This window comes from Drosophila biarmipes, chromosome X, assembly GCF_025231255.1.
Source record: "Drosophila biarmipes strain raj3 chromosome X, RU_DBia_V1.1, whole genome shotgun sequence".
Classification (NCBI taxonomy): Eukaryota; Metazoa; Arthropoda; class Insecta; order Diptera; family Drosophilidae; genus Drosophila; species Drosophila biarmipes.
The window spans coordinates 14,465,696-14,485,652 of record NC_066611.1 but is presented as its reverse complement, the minus strand read 5'-3'; the positions used below and the strand labels follow the sequence as shown (position 1 = coordinate 14,485,652).

General features: G+C 39.1%; 1 protein-coding gene across 2 annotated transcripts in view; it reads left to right on the top strand.

The window, feature by feature from the left end:
• The window catches only part of LOC108025719 (midnolin homolog), a 36,581-nt gene that overhangs the window by 14,516 nt on the left and 2,108 nt on the right, over window positions 1-19,957 (top strand). For both annotated transcript variants that reach the window (XM_017096278.3, XM_050889432.1), the window contains exons 3-4: window positions 6,750-6,837; window positions 17,723-19,897. In XM_017096278.3, coding sequence (XP_016951767.1) covers window positions 6,750-6,837; window positions 17,723-19,897 — 2,263 coding nt within the window. The remainder of the gene's footprint in view (window positions 1-6,749; window positions 6,838-17,722; window positions 19,898-19,957) is intronic.

Genomic DNA, 19,957 nt, shown 5'->3' with positions numbered 1-19,957 from the left:
GCATTTCTTTCTAAGAACTTCTTGTATTCTTCTCTATTCACAATATAATATCTTTGATACTTTTATTCTTCTCAGAAATTTAAATTTATATATGGGACTAACTTTTACGAATTGAAATTAATCCAAGGAATTTTTTTTCTGATTTTCTCTACTAAGATATCTATTATAGTTAGATATCTCTTTTGTACTTCCTAAATATTCGTCTTTAAATTAAAAAATGTTATGGAATTTTTCCATCTAAATTGAATTTAAACTTGCATAAAAGTTGGCTATTCAAATTAAACTTTTGCACTTCTTCCAGGGGATTTCTCCCTGGATTTCTCTATTCCCTTGGTCTTCGGTTAAAGTGACGGTGGGTGGCTGTTGGGCGTGCGTACAGTTGCCCTTGACTCCACGAGGGCCGTCTGTCCGTCCGTCAGTCAACACCCCCCGTTTGCTTCGCTTTGTGTTAGCCCCAAAAATGTTGACCAGACATTTAGGTGGCATTTTTTAGATACACACCGAGGCAGACTTTTATTTTCTTTATTTCGTGCCTCGGTTTTTTCCGGCCACACGTTTTCTCTGCTCTGGCGGAAAATCTCGTACTCATTTTCAATTCCCAGTGCAGTTTTCTATGCGACGCTCTCTCTCGGTTTCTCCGCGCTCCTTTCCTCTTTCCCATGTGCGATTTTCTTCTTTTCCAATACTGCCTTCAGTTTTTATACCCTTAAAGAAGGGTATTGAATAGGGTTTCGATTTTCTCAGCAGAATAAAGGATTAATCACATTAAAAGCTATTTTAAATAACCAAGAGGCTTGAACTTTAATATCGGAATAAGTAAATAAAAAAAATTGTTTTCAAGAACATGTTCTTCTTGAAAAGTTTTTGAAAATGTTCAGTTCAGCGAGTATCAAAAATTAAGTAATCTTTCCAAAACAGTCGGTCTTTCAGCTGTAGTATTATTTATGATATTGTCCATAAATTTTATAATAAAATAATAATAATATTATAATAAAAATCTTTTCAAAATGAAAAATAAATGAAATTAGTTTTCAAGAACTTTTTCTTCTTGAAAATCTTTTATGTAGTTTCAGTTCAAGTTTTAAATAAAAATTATTTAGTATTAGTATTATCCATCAAATAAAAGACTGTTCAAAAATAGAAATAAATGATATTAGTTTTTAAGAACATTTTCTTCTTGAAATTTTCAAAGTAGTGTCAGTTGAGCAAGGGTAAAAGGGTGTCAAATCTTCGTTAGGACAGGGCAGACTACCCTTCCTGGTTATTTTTTGATTTCTTGTTTAGGCTTTTACCCTTGTGCACTGACTACAAAAACCATCGGTGTCAAGGAGCGAGTGAGAGGGGCGACCGAGTGAGCGAGATGGCCGGAGAGTCCTTGTGCGATGCTCTCTCGCTTCAATCCCCGAACCTTCTTTTTCTTCCCCTGCCCCAACCTCCTCCGAAGGCAGTAAACATGATAATTTACGCAGCATGCCCAGTACACACACACGCACACACGCACACACGCACACCACGTTTGCAATACACTGAATACACGGCAAGGTGGTGGAATTTTATGACAACAAAGGGCAATTCACTTGGTTCCCCGGTTTGAAATTACATAGCTGGAAAACGCCGACCGCCGCATGTCGAATGCCGTATACTGAATACCGAATACCGAACTCCGAATGCCCCCACCGAAGGCCTATTAAAGTACATGTACGTATATCCCTATATCCCGGGGACGGGGTCGGCATTACAGGAAAGGAACGAGGGAAGAGATCGTGTGAAGAGCGTGGAGGTAGCGTAGGATGGCTGCCATGCCACACCGAACCATGTACCACCACACCACATAGCCCCTGATCTCTGCGGGTGTCACGCTTCCACCTTCTTATCGGCTACGCTTCGCTTGCAACAGGGGTATTTCAGGTTTTGCCGGAAAGGAAGCAGCTCTTTGAACATATTTCGGGATATCCTTAATGTAGCTCTAGGGTACATTGTAAAATATAAATACAAATCTGGAATAGAAATCTGTTATAATACTTCCTATATCATATAAAACTATGTGAATCCCAACTTCTTATAAAGGTTAAGGTGATAATAAGAGAAAGTATGAGTTATATAGGGTCTTATATAGCCTATTCTCAAATGATTTAAACTGAAATCAAAATCTTTTATATTTCTTACACCATTACCTATATAAGCCTTTATGCATCCTAACTTCTTAAAAAGATGATGGCGATAATAAGAGATAGAAAGAGTTATATAGGATCTTATTTATCATATTGTCAGATAAATGCAAAATAAAAAATATCTGTATTAATATTTTATATCCCTTTAGCTATATGAAACTATTTTAATCCAAACTTCTTATAAAGGTTGAGTTGATATCAAGAGAGAAAAAGAGTTTTCGACCTTAAAGCGTATTTTAAAGATTTATAACTCCTTACAATCTCATAGTTTTTTTTTTCTTATATTCCATAGATATATGTTATATAATGGAACCCAATGTCTACCGTAAATACTGCTTTTTCTAATTGCTTTACTGTGTAGAGCGTTCAACTTTTAACACTGGTTGTACAGTTTGATGTCTGCATTTGCCATGCCTGAGTTTTCCCGTCTGTCTGTCTGTCTGGGTCAGGCCTCCTCTGACCCCACTCCCCGCTTTTCCGACCGCCCCACCACCCAACCGCCCAACCGCCGAGCCAACTCGTTTGGCCTTCGTTGTGTTGCTGTTGTTTCTGTCGCGTCATATTGCGTCGCTTTTGTCGTCGGCGTCATCTGCTGCTGCCTATTGCGTAAAGGCAGCGACACACAGATACAGATACAGATACAGATACAGATACGGGTACGGATACAGATACAAATACACAGTCACTCGGCCGCACAGAAACCGTGAGGCACAGACACCCCCGCAGACAAAAAGCCTAAGCAGCAACGCACAGTCACACACACGCGGCCAAGCACAGCCACACCTCAGCGAAACCGAGGCACACACACCCCAGCTTTGGAAAACCGAACTCTATCTAATAATTTAAAAAAACTACAAAGTTTGAATGTTAAATAAAAGATATTTACAATAGATTAATCTAAATCTAAATTCATACAATCTTAAGAAGTAATAATAATATTTTACATGCTCTTTACTTTTCATAGAAATATCATTTTGTGTTTGGACCAAATAGGATCTCAAAGATTAATATTATTTTATATCATATCTTTTTGTATTTAGACAAAATAGAATCTCAAGGATTTTATATGACGTTTTATAACAAAACTTTTATATTAATGATAGTTATTCTATTTTCCCAATTCACATTTAAGCCTTAAGCCATTTTCAAACTTTAAATCCAACATTTTTTTTGAATTTTTTTTTTTTTTATAGTGAAAATTTAAACAAAATTATGGCAGGATAAAAAGTTAACCTCTTTAATAGGATATCTCTCTTACATTTGCTCTCTGGCATCTCTCTCACTCCTTTCGTTACGTTACTGTTACACGCCGCTGTGGTGAGTTTCTTTCGCCTTGGCACCTGCAGCAGCTGCAACATGTTGCTGCTGGGTGAGGTGAAAATCACAGACACGTTACGCTATGCGCGGCCTTACGTAACGTAGCGCGTTTGAAAATGTTGGTTAAATAACTAAAAAGATTTCTTATAAAGCTTTAACTAAACTTTAGTTTTTCTAACCTCTCTAATATTTTTACCAGCTCAAATACAATAATTTATATAATTTTGTAATAAATAAATAATTGTATTTTTATTGTTTTTATTTAATTTTCTTTTAAATGTTATTATTTTTAACCAGTTTTTAAAAAACCTATATTTTCTAGCAGATAGGTTACATATTTGGAGTAAAATGCTCCCATTGTACCGCAGTTTTGCGGACAAACTTACAAAAAATGGGGAAAACAATAAATTTCGTTAAACCTGCAATAAATTCAAATTGTATTCGATTCGAGGGGGTTTCTGTTTTTTCGGTTATGGTTTTTATTTATTTATGTTGTTTTTTTGTTGGTATCCATGTGAGCGTGTGCGTGAGTGTTGAAAGTTGAGCGTTGCGTGCAACCGCGGCAGTGGTTGTTGTTGCTGTTGCTGTAGTCGTTGCTGTTGCTGCCGCCGCCGACGTGCCACGCCCCTTTCGCTGACCCAAATTCGCTTTTCGTGCCAGCCAACTAACCAAATCTTATCAATTCATCAATCATGCATGCAGTCATTAAACGCTCGCCTCGTTTGATGGCCTTTGTTGTTGCTGTGGTTGTTGTTTCTGCCTGAATTCGTTTGCTCTTGTTACCGTTGTCGCTGTGGTTGTTGTTGCTGTTGCCGGGGCTACCGCATCGCCACTGAATTCGCCGCAACTAGCGGGCTCTCTCTCGCTCTGCCTTCCCTCTCTGTCAGTCTCCTTCGATTTTAAAATGAAAATCTTAATATAACTTAATATAATTCACATTTTTTTATAACGAAATATTAAAAAAAAACAATATTTAGAAACATTTGTCATGGTAAAATTGGTTTAAAAGTTAAAAAATACCTATGCACCAGTGTGACCCTAAAGTAGAACCCAAAAAGGAAGTTTCTGCTATTATAAGTATATGGACACACTGGACACACTTTTGGCATAATGAGTGAGATTATCCATTGAATGTCAAGTTTAAATATGTTTGGTAATTGAATTAATTTGATATGGATAATCTCAAAGTCTTACTTTGGTTATATACACAAAATCCAGTCAAAGTTTTTTCTTTTTTTTTCTGTAATTCCTTCTTTTTCTTTTTGTGTTTAACCAACTCTCTCATGACGATATATGAAACCCCTCTATCTCTCCGTGATGGAGCATAAAGTTAGGTAATTTTAAACAACCGATCCCCTTTCTTCGTCTGGCTTTGAGCTTCCCCCACCACCTGTCGACAAGCTATTTTCCCCCGCCCTTTGTCTGTACATATTTATTTACATACCTCCCACCGCCCTCTGCTCGAATTATGTTTCGGATCAGCGTTTTATTCGTTTCTGTTGTGGCTCTATCGCTTTGCGTTGCTAGCCAAAACAAATGCATCGCCGTCTATATATAGGCCCGACATTGATTATACCTAAATATCTAAACACACGTAATTATATACCTATGTAGGTATGGTGCACGAAAGACTTGCTTCAGGGCCGAAAAAGCTGCGGGGGCAACTGTACTTTGTGGTTGGGGCAAGACTCAAATGCAAGTGGATATTAAAGATGTAATCACCAGTTTTCAGATGTACATACATTTTTATAATTTAATTTAATAAAAGATACAAAATCTTATTAAATATACAAAATGATAGAAAACATTTAAAACGTTTAAAAGGGTACACATTTTTATTGTAAAAGATGCAACATTTCAAGAAAAGATACAAAGTGTTAAAAAAAGATACAAAAGCTTGGTGTGCCTTTTTGCACATATGAATTAAAATAATGGAAGAACAATTCTTGCGGCAGTTAATTCTCATGTCAAGACCCACTCGATTTCGGTTTCCCCTACATTATCTGTATTATTGTCCATGTAAACGAAATTAAGCAAATAAGAGGCAGCCGTATGGCTCGATTGTTTATTTGCTTGTCGGTCTGTTGGCATTTTGTTAAGGCAGCCAGCTACCGCTGTTGTTGTCTCTCTTAACACCTGCAAAATGCAATGCCCAAAAATTACACAAAACTCCAACAACAAGAATTAAACAATTGAAATTCAGCAACTGAAAAGTGTCAACAGCGTTTAACTTTTGACTTTGTTTCGCTCCACCGTCAGGCGACAACGACAAAAAGTCAGCAATTACAGTGAAAAGAGTAAGACAAAAATGAAATAAAATATAAAATAAAATAAGGCGAACAGAAAACAGCACAAAAATGGAATGGAAATCAACTGGCACCAATGCTCTTGATCAAAAAGCAGCGGAGAGGGAAGAAAAAACCTGTAAAGTGCTTGAACTTTTAATTTCTTACCTGTGCGCCTTTAAATTCTCATTTAGTAAAAGGGTAGGTTGCATATAAAGGGGGCAACAAAAATATTCGTATTTTATAGACGAACCACAGGCTTCCACGTGTTTGAATTAATTTTAGTAGATCACTTGAATTTTTAATTTAAATTACAGTTGAATAGTAAGATCAGAGTTGACTAATAGCTTATCGATTCACATTTCAGTATCGGAAACTTATCGATTGCAATGCTTTCATCGATTTATTGTTATTTTCGAAACTTTTGTTTAGTCTTCGGAAAGAACTGACTCGAATGTCGCTAAAAATTAAATTACGCATGCAAAAGTGCTGACAGCAGCAAATCAACGCCTTGGAAAAGGTCCCCCGCCCCTCTTTTTGGCAATTGTATACATTTTGTTTGTTTTTGGCTTGGTAAAAATACCCGCAAAACGCTTTCGTTGGAGCAAAGAAGGAAAAAACGGAGAGAGCTTGTCACAAAGCAAACAAACCAAATGCCAAATTAATTATTTTATCCATTAAAATGCCGATATAATCCCCAATTGTGTGAATTTGTTTGTGTGACTGTACTGTTGAGTGGAGAATCGAGAGAGGTTCGAAAACAACAACCATTATCACAAAAAGAAGCACGGTGCACGCCTCTTGTTGGATTTCGTTGAATCGACTTGAAATTCGTTGCTCTCCATTTATATTTTAAATTCCCCTTTTTTTTTTAAATTGTTTTAACATATCAAGCTTTTTTCTATATTCTATATTCCTATACCACTTATCGATTGTATTTTCTAACCGATATCATTGTTTTTTCTCCATCTTGCAGGGAACTTCAGGATGGCACGCTCAGGGATCACAACTTAATGGACGGGTCCAAGATCATTTTGATACCAAACGTGGAAACTGGTTTATTGGTAAGTCAAGCGCATCCAATAAAAAAGACTAATAACTAAGTGAACTTAGAATAGAGAGGCTATAAAACGCTACGTTTTTGGATAGAGATTAAATGGTTAATTCTGGGATAAAGACTAAAAACGTGGAATATTTTTTTGTATATTACAAAAAATATGGTTTCCTTATATATTTGGGATCACTTGAGTTCTAATGAAAACCAAGCTCAAATTCGGGAATTTTAAAAGTCAAGCTGTAACCCTGACCCCGTATTGTAGCCAAATTCAAAACCGCTTTCCAAATAAACTCTCTAATATACAAACGTTTTTTTTTTTTATTAATTCCATGTGCGATTAGATATTGTTTACCTGAGGAATTTTAATCGATTCGCCCCCAGCCTCTGGGGACTGTGACTAATTCGACTAATTCCGTTTCTCATTCGAATTCTGGTGATTATTGTTCATCGCTTTCTTGTTGGTCGGCGGCTGGTCGTCATTTGTCGTTGCCAAAGTTGTTTGACACTAATGGATTATAATTTATTTACATATTTATTTTATTACACACATTTTTTCGATTGCCTGCCCGTCCGGCCCGCAGGCTAACTGGTTTGCCTTTCACGGGGGTGTTTTACTTAAAGGGGGTCATCCTACATTTTTACTCAAGTCATAAAATTAATAATTTAGAGAGCATTAAAAGGATCGGATCCCCATTGAAACAAGCTCGATTTTAGCTTCACTTTGGATTCAATTTATGTTTGGACTTTTGGAGTTACTGATCGATTGACAATCACCATATGTTTCTTTCTCTTTTTGAGCGCCCTCTACCCTTCCTTATTTTGTCTTCAAGCTTTTGAAGGTTTTTGTCCAGTGCGTGTTTTAAATGAGAAAGTTTTGAGCCATTTTAATTTAACTGCCAGCTCAATCTAAGGTCAAGTTTGCATTTGTATGCGCTGCTGAGTTTTGTGAGCCGCTTGGTAACAACAAATTGGAAATTCAACGTGCAGGCTTGTGTTAACAAAGGGAATGGCCCTATCTACAGTGCTGGTCAGGCAAATAGTTGCAGTAACAATTTGGTTATAAATCATTGTATCTCTGTCTTTATATAAAATTTAATATTAGGCAGAGAAACAGCTAAAGTATAGTGATGGTTTTGTAATAAGTTCCCAGTATTTTTTTTTCTAAGATTGAATAGTATATTGGAACTTTAGTTCCTGAAAAGTATCTGAGTTTAGTTTTATATTTTTTTCCGATTTTCTAACCATATTTCCTATCTGCCTTTACTGTTTGCTCTTTAAGATACAAGCCGGTATTTTTTGTAGACTTGGCTACTCTAAGCTGGCCTCTCCGTATTACCAATCTCTTTGTTTGCAAATCCCGCAACAAGTTGCTTGTCCAGCCAACATTTGCAACATAGTACGACAAACTACACTCATAAAGGAAATAGGCTTCTCTTTAATAACACGAATTAAGTTTTCATTAAATCAATATTAAATACTCTTAAGCATATTTAAATATTTATTTTAAATCTTAAAAACCCTGTTGAAATAGTGTACTAATATTTTTAAAACCAAAATCTGTTTTCTCTTAAAGCTTTGATATTCCGAATGCCAACAAACACTATTTATTTATTCCGCATACCATTTTTTGTATTTGGCATACCATATTTTGGTATTTGGATACCTTATTTTGGTATTTGGATACCATATTTTGGTATTCGGATACCATATTTTGGTATTTGGATACCTTATTTTGGTATTTGGATACCATATTTTGGTATTTGGATACCATATTTTGCGGTTTTGATAGTTTTTCTTGTTCCATTGTTGATTTTATTAACTGTTTGTCTGTTTTAGTTTGCAATGGCTTCTCCGCTTTTCCCCGCTTTTCCCGCTTTTCCCGCTTTGGGGTGACACCGATTCGCCAGGTGAGGCAATCAGTGCCATCTGGCAACAGTGCCACGTAACGTTTATCAATATTGGCCTGCATTACCACCTCTTGTCTGCACTTTAAGTCTATTTTTTTTAAATAACTTTTATGCATTTTATGTCGTAGTGCTGGCTCTTCACTTCTACTCCATTGTCTCAATTGCTTTTCACATGAAATTGGTTCAAGTTGCGCATACGGGATGGTAAGAAACGAGATGATGACAAAGAGTGGTTGTAAACTTGTTAAAGTCTCAACTTCAGTTTTGTCACATGGGTGCGAGAAAAGAGATACAAATTGAATTTACAAGAGGTTGACACCTTGCAGGCTGTGGAAAAAATATGGGTTAACAAAGTTAGAGCACCACAAAAAATATAAGTAAATTTTATAGGTTTTGTAAATACCCGGCTCTTTTTAAATCTCTGGCAAGTGTTGAGAAATCCGCTTTTATGTGCTCTCTACCCGGGTGAATATGCGCGAAACTTTGTTACTTTGACGGACATTTGTTAGCCATATTTATTGCATTTCGCGTTGCATTCAAAACACACACGTATATAAAAGTTCATGCAATTTTTTGTGATGCGAACAAAGAAATATTTTGGCGTGCTCGAGAAATCCATAAAATTCCCAAAAAGACGAGCGCAAAACACAACAGCTAAATTTGCATATACTTAAATGCGAACATTTGTCCATGCATATAAGCATGTGCACATATTCCAGATACTCACACCCATATATTTCATCAATAACATTTTGTTATTGTTCAAATAGGTTTAATAGATTTTCAGCTGAAATAATTTTTAAGCAAATCATTAAATGATGCAATAACCCGCTTGCATGTGCACATAAAGCTTTATAATGATATAAATTTATCTAATTATCTACAAGTACTACAAAAGCGAGAATATTACATTTCCTTTACTAGAATAAATTCTTCTTAGAATGCCGAAATTAAAATTCCCTGCTATTCTTGCGCCTCGCTTCTTTGTCTCTCGTTGAAAAGAGTCAATAAAAAATGCTGATTAAAATTTATTTACAAAACAGAATGAAATTGCAATGTACGAAAATAAAAAAATGTTTAAATAGCCAATTAACAATTTGCGTCTCTTTAGCATTTAAATTTTATTTACTTTTGTTTTTTCGGGAATTGCTATTGTTGTTTGTCGTGCAAATTTACGAAATAAATCAGATGGTGAGAGAGGGCTAGGGGAGGGGATTTGATATGTCTGCCAATTGCCAGAACTCCAGAAAGGTGTGAGACCTTTACACTGAGCGGAAAATAATGATGATTTTGGGATTCCAAAATATACTGCATTTTATATTACATATCTGTTTTGTTTCATAAGAAAGTATTTGAGATATAATCTAAAATCTAATGATTTATCCAATTCATATCGTAATATAGGTTTTATATTTTTTTCTAGTATTTTTAAAAATTTTTTTTCTAGTATTTTTTAAATTCTTTTTCTAGTATTTTTTTTTCCTCTTTGTTAAGAAATTTTGCTCCAAGCGAAAGGAGTGCCTGGAGCATTGTCTTTCCTTCTATTCTCCCCTGAGGAGGTCTAGATCTTTGTATCGTTTTCTCCTCTGAGTCACGATGCTTCAGTATTTTATATTATTCTTTTCCTTTTTGCCACCTCATGCCGTTGCCTCCTAATTAGCAGCGCAGAGTAGCCGAAAGCAGCGGGCAAAGTAAACCGAAACATTGCAACTCGGTGGCGACTGCTTGTCAACCTGGACAGGTGTTGTTGGCCCTCCTGGGCCCCTGCTCCCCCTGCTCCCCCTGGTGCCCCGCCCACACTCCGCTCTTAAATGTGTGTTAACAAGTGACAGGTTGATTTGATGGAGACATCTCGGGATTTATTGACACCTCGCCGAGTGGACGACGGAATGGTTAAATGTTGAATGGCTAAATGGTTAAATGGTTAAATGGCCGAGGAGTGAGTAAGCGGCAAGGTGACCGATCTCGCTTGTGGGTCACAGAAGTCGCCCATGTTCCACCCCAAAAAAAAAAAGAAAAGTATTTGCCAATTATCTTGTATCAACGGGATACAGCCAGCATGCAGCCTAAATATACACTCATTTGTCTGCCGCGACATTTGCATATTGCTCCAATTTTATCTTGACACATCGCAGACAGCCAAAAATTGTCGGCAAAAAAGAAAGCAGAAGGAGGGCGAATTATTTCAGCTGCTATTAGCAGTAATAATATTTTGTAAAGTTTATTATAGCCGCGAGTGAGAAGAAAGGAATATTGTGTACGTGGGCATACAGCCCATAAGTCTGCGAGTGGAGATGAGTGGTCTGCTCCTCGACGATACTTTCGATTTTCATAGTTGGCCCCGCCTGGGACTCACATGTTTGGGATTTGGGAATTTGAAAACACAGAGCATATATTATTAGAATTATTCGGAAAAATAATTAGAACGTCTAAGAAGAAGGCAAAATTATTAATTTTAGAAGGAATCATGCTGAGACTTAAAAGATACTTGACAACTACAATTGTTTTTAATGAGAAAAAATAATACTTTTATTTTATATTCTAAATGTGCAATATTCCTTGAGATATTCCCAGTGGAATGGAGCACCTTGCAAGTTGTTTTTTCGACAGCTCAATTATAATCCCCGCAGACTTCTGTCATTCCTTTATTCTTCGTATGTCTTTTGCCCCCTGGGGCCACCTTTTGTGGTTTTTGTCATGATTTTCGATTCCGTTGCCAAGAGACATGGGCAACAAACACAAGTCAGATGCAGAAAGTGCACTGCAAAAAATTGTACAAATTGATTCGTACTACATTTAAGCCTTTACTCTACTCCAATAAAAAATTAAATACCATATTATAAACAACGTAAAATAAATGAATTTAAAATCGAACCGAAAAAAAAAATATAAATTGTAAATATAAATAAAGAAATATATAAATAAATAAAGAAAGTAAATAAATAAATAAAGAAAGTAAATAAATGAAAATTGATAAATAAAGAAAATAAAGAAATAAACATAAAAATATATAAATAAAGGAAATAAATATAAAAATATATAAATAAAGAAAATAAATAAATAAAGAAAATAAATAAATAAAGAAAATAAATAAATAAAGAAAATAAATAAATAAAGATAATAAATAAATAAAGATAATAAATAAATAAAGAAAATAAATAAATAAGTAAAATAAATAAAATATATAAATAAATAAAAAATATATTAAAATAAAAATTAGATAAATTAAAAAAATAAAATAAATGGATAAAAAAGTAAAAAAATTAATAAATAAAAATTTTAAAATATCAAAAAATCATTAAAGAATAAAATAAAAGAAAAAAAATAATGAATAAAATAAAAGAAAAAAATTAAAGAACAAAATATATAAAAAATAAGTAAGTAAAAGAAAAAGAAGTAAATTAATAAAAGATAAAGTAACATAGGCAATATTCCAAAGAGAACCATTTGTTAAAAATGTGAACTCTTTTCTGTTCGATGTGCAAGAACGGAACTGACGGCTCTGACAATCAAGTGGGTGGGCGTTGTCAGTCGCCCCATTCACCATTCACCATTCCCCGTGCACCATGACCGACTGTGACGGAGAAGGAGAGATCAGGGGGCTCACCACCCCCAACGCCCGGCGGAAAACACAAACCACCCACCAAAGGCGACTCATCTCGAGTGGTTTCGTTTCGTTTCGTTTCGATTCGTTTTATTATTTATGTCGCTTAAATGATGCGCTGGCGTTCTCCTGTCAAATTAATTGCTTTTGCTTTCTTTTTTCGGACGCGGGACTTCTTTTTGGTCAGCTGCAGCGGAGGCTGCATAGATTTATGAAAATGATTTTAATTGCAAGAGGACCTGGCATAACAACGGAGGCCAAGACAAAAGCGAGCGGCAGACAAAGGGCCGGCGGTGATAACACGACGGGTAGTGAAGGACGGAGGATCTCGGGAATGGTGATGGTGATGCTCATGGTAATGGTGATGGGGATTGCGATGGAGATGGGACTGCAAGAGGCAGCGGCGCGGAGACAAAGCAACAAAGATCTGGTGGGATGTGCTCGTAAAAAGCCAAAAATGATATGGTTATATATCAGCGATATGGTGGCGCCCAAAACGATGACAACAATATGAACTGGTGGTGGCCACCAGTGTGGCGCACGGGGGTGTGCATGGGTGTGCCCGAGCGACCAGTCGAATTTATGCATCCTTTGTATGTTTGGCCGGCAGAGAAAGAAACGGAAAACGGCCAAAGGAAGTGGCCAAGAACGAGCAACAGATGCCGAAGATGCCGCAGCCGCAGCCGCAGCCGCAGCCAAAGCCACGGGGACAGGTTATTAACCAGTTCTATGTGTCTTTGTCTGGGGAACTTCATCGAGCATCTCCCCTTCTCTCTCTCCAGCCGCATCGCTATCTCTGTCTATCTGTGTTTCCTCAATGAATTCGTAGAACTTATCTCGAAACTCACTCGACTATGGAATGCCAAGTGCTATCGGGAATGCTGGGGCCGGCCCAAGTTGGATGCCGCACTGTCGAGACGCTACCATTTATCAGCTTTCTTATATAGATCTTCATTAAAAGTGGCGTCTTTGTGCAGGTTTCTCTTTCGATTTCAGCAATAGCTCATCTTTGAGCTCGATAGAATCAGAGTTGAGGTTCCTAGGAACTCCAGTTTGTACTAACTTCAACCACCTATGTTTTGATCCATACCATCGATATGGGGGTCCGAGTATCTCTATCAACTGCTCTGACATTTCATCTCGTCAAGATTACTTTCACGTCTTTCGCCATCCCAGTTCTGTACACATCTTGTGTGTACTCAAACCTCGCAATGTGTCAACAAGTGGTACATTCTGGTTCATAACTTAACGGGGCGAACGGAAGAACTTAACTTAACTCACTTAACTTCCGCGAATCCGGGTTATCTTCGGGTTGAGAGAACAGCGCACTGCAAAGTGGGGAACGGAAGTGAGAGATACAAGTATCTTTAAAACGAAATCATCCATCGATTAGCTACGATTCGAATTCCGATCTCTACTCGAAATGCCATCGATAAAGTTCCAAGAGTGTATTACCTTTTTGCACTCGCGGAGAGGTATACTATTCGCATGCGCATATTCATTTATATTTATTATTTCTGTGAATCGATTGGTAATTCCAGATCTGCGTTTTGCCATTTACAAATTGCTATTATTAGTTTCGTTTTAATTGCCGTTGGGCATGAGTAATAATTGGCTAAGGAAATCACCTGCTGTTGCTGTTTTTGCCTTTGCTGATTTCTTTATTGCAATTTGCTCTAATCAAACTACAGAAATACTTCAACTGGCGCCTGAAGTTGTTGCTTACAGTGGGCAATTGATATGATAACAAATCAATGGGGAAAATATATTGTTTTCTTGTGAGTAAGCTTGGGGTACAGAAATGCTACTAATTCAGGGGAAAAAATTAGTAATACTAAAAAATACTATAATACTACTAATAAAAGATACTACTAGTACTAGAAAATACTACTACTACTATTTAAAGATACTACTAGTACTAGAAAATGCTCCTAGTATTAAAAAAACTACTAGTATTAAAAAAACTACTAGTATTAAAAAAACTACTAGTATTAAAAAAACTACTAGTATTAAAAATACTACTAGTATTTAAAATACTACTAGTATTTAAAATACTACTTGTATTAAAAATTGTATCTTGTATAAAAATTACTTATGGTATAAAAAATACTTATAGTATTAAGAATACTAATAATACTTCAAAAATACTACTAATATTAAAAATACTAGTTATACCACAAAAATACTTAATCAGGTAATTATTAATATAAAAATTATTTTACTGAGAGATGCGATTTTTCTGTAGAAAATCAAAGCAAATAATTTTCGATTTCTGGCCCCGAAACGTTTGCGCATGAAAGTTTCCCACAATTAAGCCGATAAGGGGAATCCCCAAAGCAAGACAAAGGAACACTATGTATGATTCCCCCCACATTACTGCAAATACCCACGTATTTTGTAGGGTAAAACAGAAATGCGACCAATAACTATTGTACTTTTTATGCGCCCTGCGAGATAGCTCGACTTTAAAGCCAAACCAATACCAATTGGCCGATTGCCGTAAAAACGGGTTACGTGGTCAAGTCCAGTGCCTCGCAAACTGCAGCCTGATAATGGAGGCAAACAGGGCGTCATCGCTGGCGCCGGTCTTTGTCTTTGTCTTTGTCCCGCCTGGCACTATAAAAAAAAGTGCCACTAATGTACCCACAAGTGGGTGGAAAAGGGCGAGGCAGGGGGTTCCTCTCTTATCGAAGAGCCGGCAGCGCGCCGTTTGGCCAATTTAATTTGTTACACATTGTCAAGTGTTTTTAGCCCGCCCATGGCGAGGGGTCGGTCCACTCACATGCGAAACTTCCATTGAAAACGCTACGCAATAGAAATAATTTCATGGTCAACAAACAAGCGCACACACTCACGCCAAGATAGCCTAACCAGCTGAAAACTAACGCAAAAAATTGCTTTGTCCCCAAAATGTACAAATATTTGATGTATTTTTGTTGCTGTTTTTCTTTGTAGTACGTACTTGGTTTTTTCAAGTGCGCACTGCTCCCGACTGGAAAAAATTAAGATGAGCCTGTAGCCGTGGGAAATAATCTATAACACATTTTTTTTGCTTGAATGGTACGCAAAATATTCGAAAAAAAAAGATGTTGTGTAAGCCTAAAAACAGTCTATCGATCTGTGAATTAGTTATGCAACTTTTCACTTTACATTTAGTTTGATTTGAAGACCCTCTAACATCTTTTCACTTTTTAATACTAGAAAAATACTAAGATCAGATTTTACATTATAACTCTTAATTGGGGGAAAAAAACAAACCTAAGTAAATCAAATATAAGATAAAATACGAATTTGGGTTACTTAGTTGGGTAGTGATCACACCTTAAAGGTAAGGTATGAAAAATATATATGCTATAGACTCATAGCTACTCCTATAAATATATAGTTCGTTAGAGTTGCAATGACATCAGTTTTGTTTAAAAAAGAAACTGAAGCTTCTGCATTTCGTGTTTAAACGAAATCTAGGGCTTCGATTATGATGTCTTAGTTACTTGCATTGCAAGCCACCGAAACCGGTTGACCAAAAAGCGTTTTCCCTCAGAGTCAAAGGAAAAAAATGTGTAAAAAAAAGAGTCAATTTGCACAAAGCTAATAAATTACAGCATTGACTGCCTTTGTTGCGGTTGTTGTTGCTGCCACTGCTTTTTGGTGTTTTTTGTACCTTTTTTTTTTGTTTTTTTTTTTTTTTTTGGTGTTGCTCTTGGGTTAAATTTTAAAATTTCGATTTCGCTGTGACTGTCGGCCGATGACGTAAGTTGCGTGCGACGTCAGTTGACCTTGGTACACTTAACAGCGGCAACATCAGCCATGAGTAACAACAACGTCAACAAATAGGCTCGTCTTTAGTTTTTGGTTTGCCTCCATTTCTTTTATAAATTTCGATTTGGTTGCTAGGCTGAGCTCTTTTTTTTTCTTTTTTTGGGAGGGAAACTTGACGAGGTTGCATAAGGTCCATGGTACGTCAAATGGCAAAGGGAAAGTGGTGATGATCATCATCATCATCGTCGTTGTGATCTCTGTGGCATCCATCCACAACTCGGTTTCCTCAAATTGAGGCTGAAACTGAAGCTAAGGCGAGCTTTTGTCGCCGACTTCATTTGAATATTATTGGGTCACTGTGTCAGAGCAGCGGAGTCAATAAAAATTAAAACATGACCCCCTGTAACGCCCCCCTCATTCGCACATGTCGTCACTCACTTGCTGGATACGAACAGTGGCTGTCGAAAAAATAGCAATCTACTAACAGAAATTGCAACGTCATTACATAATTTGGTAATTTTTCAAATACCAAAAATACTAGTGCGAATCATTTTTCGGTATACTAGGTATATTTTGAAAGTATTTTAATACCATATTCATTTTTCTTTTCTGCATAACTTTGATTTCCCCTTAAATAAAGCAACGCTAATGGCTTGACCGCCACTGTACGTGCATATGCAATGGAAATGATTAATTAACCCAGACCCAGACCTCTAAAAACAAAAATCAAACTTCGAACCGAGTCGCAGTATATATAGTATGCTTTTATGTGGGCATATATACCTGGTATATACTGCCTTTTGCTTGCTGCTCTCAATTTTGTACAATTACTTTTCATTTCACTCGTTTTCATAACAGTTTGATAGTTAATTCTTCGGAAAGCCATACTTTTTATCCCTTTATTTTCGCCCTGTGACGCAACTCGAGGCGTAACTCTAGCGCCTGGTTTTTTGCAAATATTTGAGCGGAACACAAAGGCGTCGCATTGAATCACGTAGAATAACAACACAGCGCCAGAAATAATACGTTCTGGAGGGAGAGGGGCTTGCAAATAGTTGGTCTAGGTCTCGATAGGGGCAGGGAATCGCGGGGCGTAATTCATCTGGCTGGAATGCGGTGTGTCTTTATGTAACTCTGATTAGGAAGGGGGCTGTAAGGTTGGAAAACCCTGTAGTAAATACTAGAGGAAATGAGTTAATTAAATTACTAAACATATTCACAATGTTCGCAGAGAATAGATCGATTTGCTTGTTGATAAAAAATAATAATACCGAAAAAATACCAAAATACAAGTAATCAAACTTTTTTTGTATTCAGTATTATTTATTAAATATTATTTATTGGTATTTTTATTTAGTTTTCCAAATAATTTGTGTCTATTATATATGTTTTTTATTTTTTGTATTTATTATGGTTTTGGGTTTTTTTTGTGTTATATTACCTTTTTATTTTTTATTAAATTTATTATAATTTTTTTAAAATAAAAAATGCTTTTTTTTATATTAATTATATATTTATTTATTCATTTTAGTTACACGTTTGTTGTTAGAACTAATAAAAATAGAGCAAAGATATTTTAAATATGATAATGGTAATAATATTTCCTCCTTTTCTCTTTGCAGGCTCAGCGTCCCGAGAACACGGTTATGCAAGCGCTGGAATCGCTTAACGACTCGCAGGTTAATGACTTTCTTAGCGGCAAGACCCCGCTCAACCTGAGCATGCGCCTCGGCGACCACATGATGCTCATCCAGCTGCAGCTGAGCACGGTGAATCCGGCGGGCGGTGGCGCCACAGTGGCCACCGGCGGTGCTGGCACCACAGCTGCTGCTGCCGCCTCTACAACGTCGTCGGCGTCTGCAATGCCAGCTGGCACTGGCTGCTCCAACGCCACATCCTCCTCTTCATCCTCCTCCTCATCGTCGTCGGCGTCGGCTGGAGGCAGTGGTGGTGCCACCAGCTCATCCACATCCTCGTCGTCGAGAACCCGCTCCTCTGGCCAGCGATCGAGCGGAAGAATCGGCCATGGCCATGTGCACAGCCACCAGCATCCGAGCCTGCATGCTGTCAACATGCATGACATGAGCCACAGACACGGCCATGGCCATGGGCACAGCCACGGCCACGGACATGGGCACAGCCATCACCATCATCACCACCACCATCACCATCATTACCACAACGCTTCGGCCGTGGCCGCAGGCAGCGGCGGGGGCATGTCCTCGCTGCGCAAGATGTACGGCGACTTGCCCAGCTCGTCCGGAGCAGCTGGTTCGGGGGCATCTGGAACGGGCACTGGCCAGGCACAAGGTTCGTCCACGCTCAATGGACCCGATCTCACCAAGCTGCTGATCAAGGGCGGCATTCAGAACATCATGCAGAAGAGCTTCGCTCTGAAGGAGGCCAGTGGTGGGGCTGCAGCTCGTCCCGTGGCCAATGGTGGATCCGGTTCGAGTCCGGGCAAACCCGTGCTGGAGCAGTCGCCCATCAAATCGCTGTCGAATCTCGTGTCCAGCCCCATCAAGATGACGGCCATCAAAAACATTCCCCTGCCCGCAACGGCTGCCGCCAGTTCCTCCAGTTCCAGTTCCAGTTCGAGTTGCAGCTGCAGCTCCAGCTCTTCGGCCGCCGCCTCAACGTCGTCGTCGTCGTCGTCGTCATCCTCTTCCAGTGGAGCCTGCACCACCATTGGCGGCTGCCAGCAGGATCCCATCGCCGCCAAGCTGACCTCGTGCCTGTGCACACGTCTACCCACGCCGTCAGTGGCTCCGCCGGTGGCCTCCCTGGTCTCACCCAGTGCTCCGCTGACCAGATCCGGTTCCACCAGCTCGGCCGGCAAGTGCCAGGACTCGAGTTGCGGTGGACCGAATGCCGGATACGCTGTACGCTCGACTGCCTCGGGCGCAGGCGTCACCTTCTCGGGCAACTCGATGCTGCACAAGACGGGCAACAATCGCATCACCAGAACCAAGCATCGTCACTACCATAGCCACAGTCACGGACATGGACATGGACACAGCAACAGTAGCAGCAGCAGCAGCAACAGCAGCAGTAGCCACTTTTACCATCAAGGCTGTGGCAGCAACCAGTCATCGGTTAACGCAGCCGCCATAGCCTCGTCTTCCTCATCCGCATCCTCTTCCTCGTCGACCTCGTCGTCGCGTCGCAAGCTGGAGCAGGCCATGGCAGCCGGAGCAGGAGTAGGAGCCGGATCAGCAGCCACAACCGCAACGGCAGCGGCAACGGTGGCCCTGCCGGCCAGCGGCACAGCCACCGAGGCCGAGGACTCCCTGCTGGGTGTGTCGGACACCAGGACTCTGGCCGAGGCATCGCGAAATCTCACCCAGACATTGCGCAAACTCTCCAAGGAGGTGTTCACCCACAAGATCGATCTGTCCGGGGCCGGTGTGGTGACCAGCAGCCGCAGCTCCAGCAGTGGTGCCGCCTCCAGTGGATCGGCCAGTGGCGAGGAGGCACCGCGCAAGGGCGGATCGGGAGCCGTCATCGAGTCGATGAAGAACCATGGCAAGGGCATCTATTCGGGCACCTTTTCGGGCACGCTCAATCCGGCGCTGCAGGATCGCTATGGGCGACCCAAGCGGGACATCTCCACGGTGATTCACATTCTCAACGACCTGCTGAGTGCCACACCGCAGTACGGACGTGGCGCCCGCATCAGCTTCGAGGCCCCCACCACGGGCTCGGTATCGGGATCCAGTTCGGGATCGGGCAGCAGTGGCTCCTCCTCGACGACGTCCTCTAGCAGCGGCATGCATCACGGATCGCGCAGCAAAATGGTAAGTATATATCTAACTAACTTATAATGCTCAATGTACTAATGGCTTGCCATATTTGCA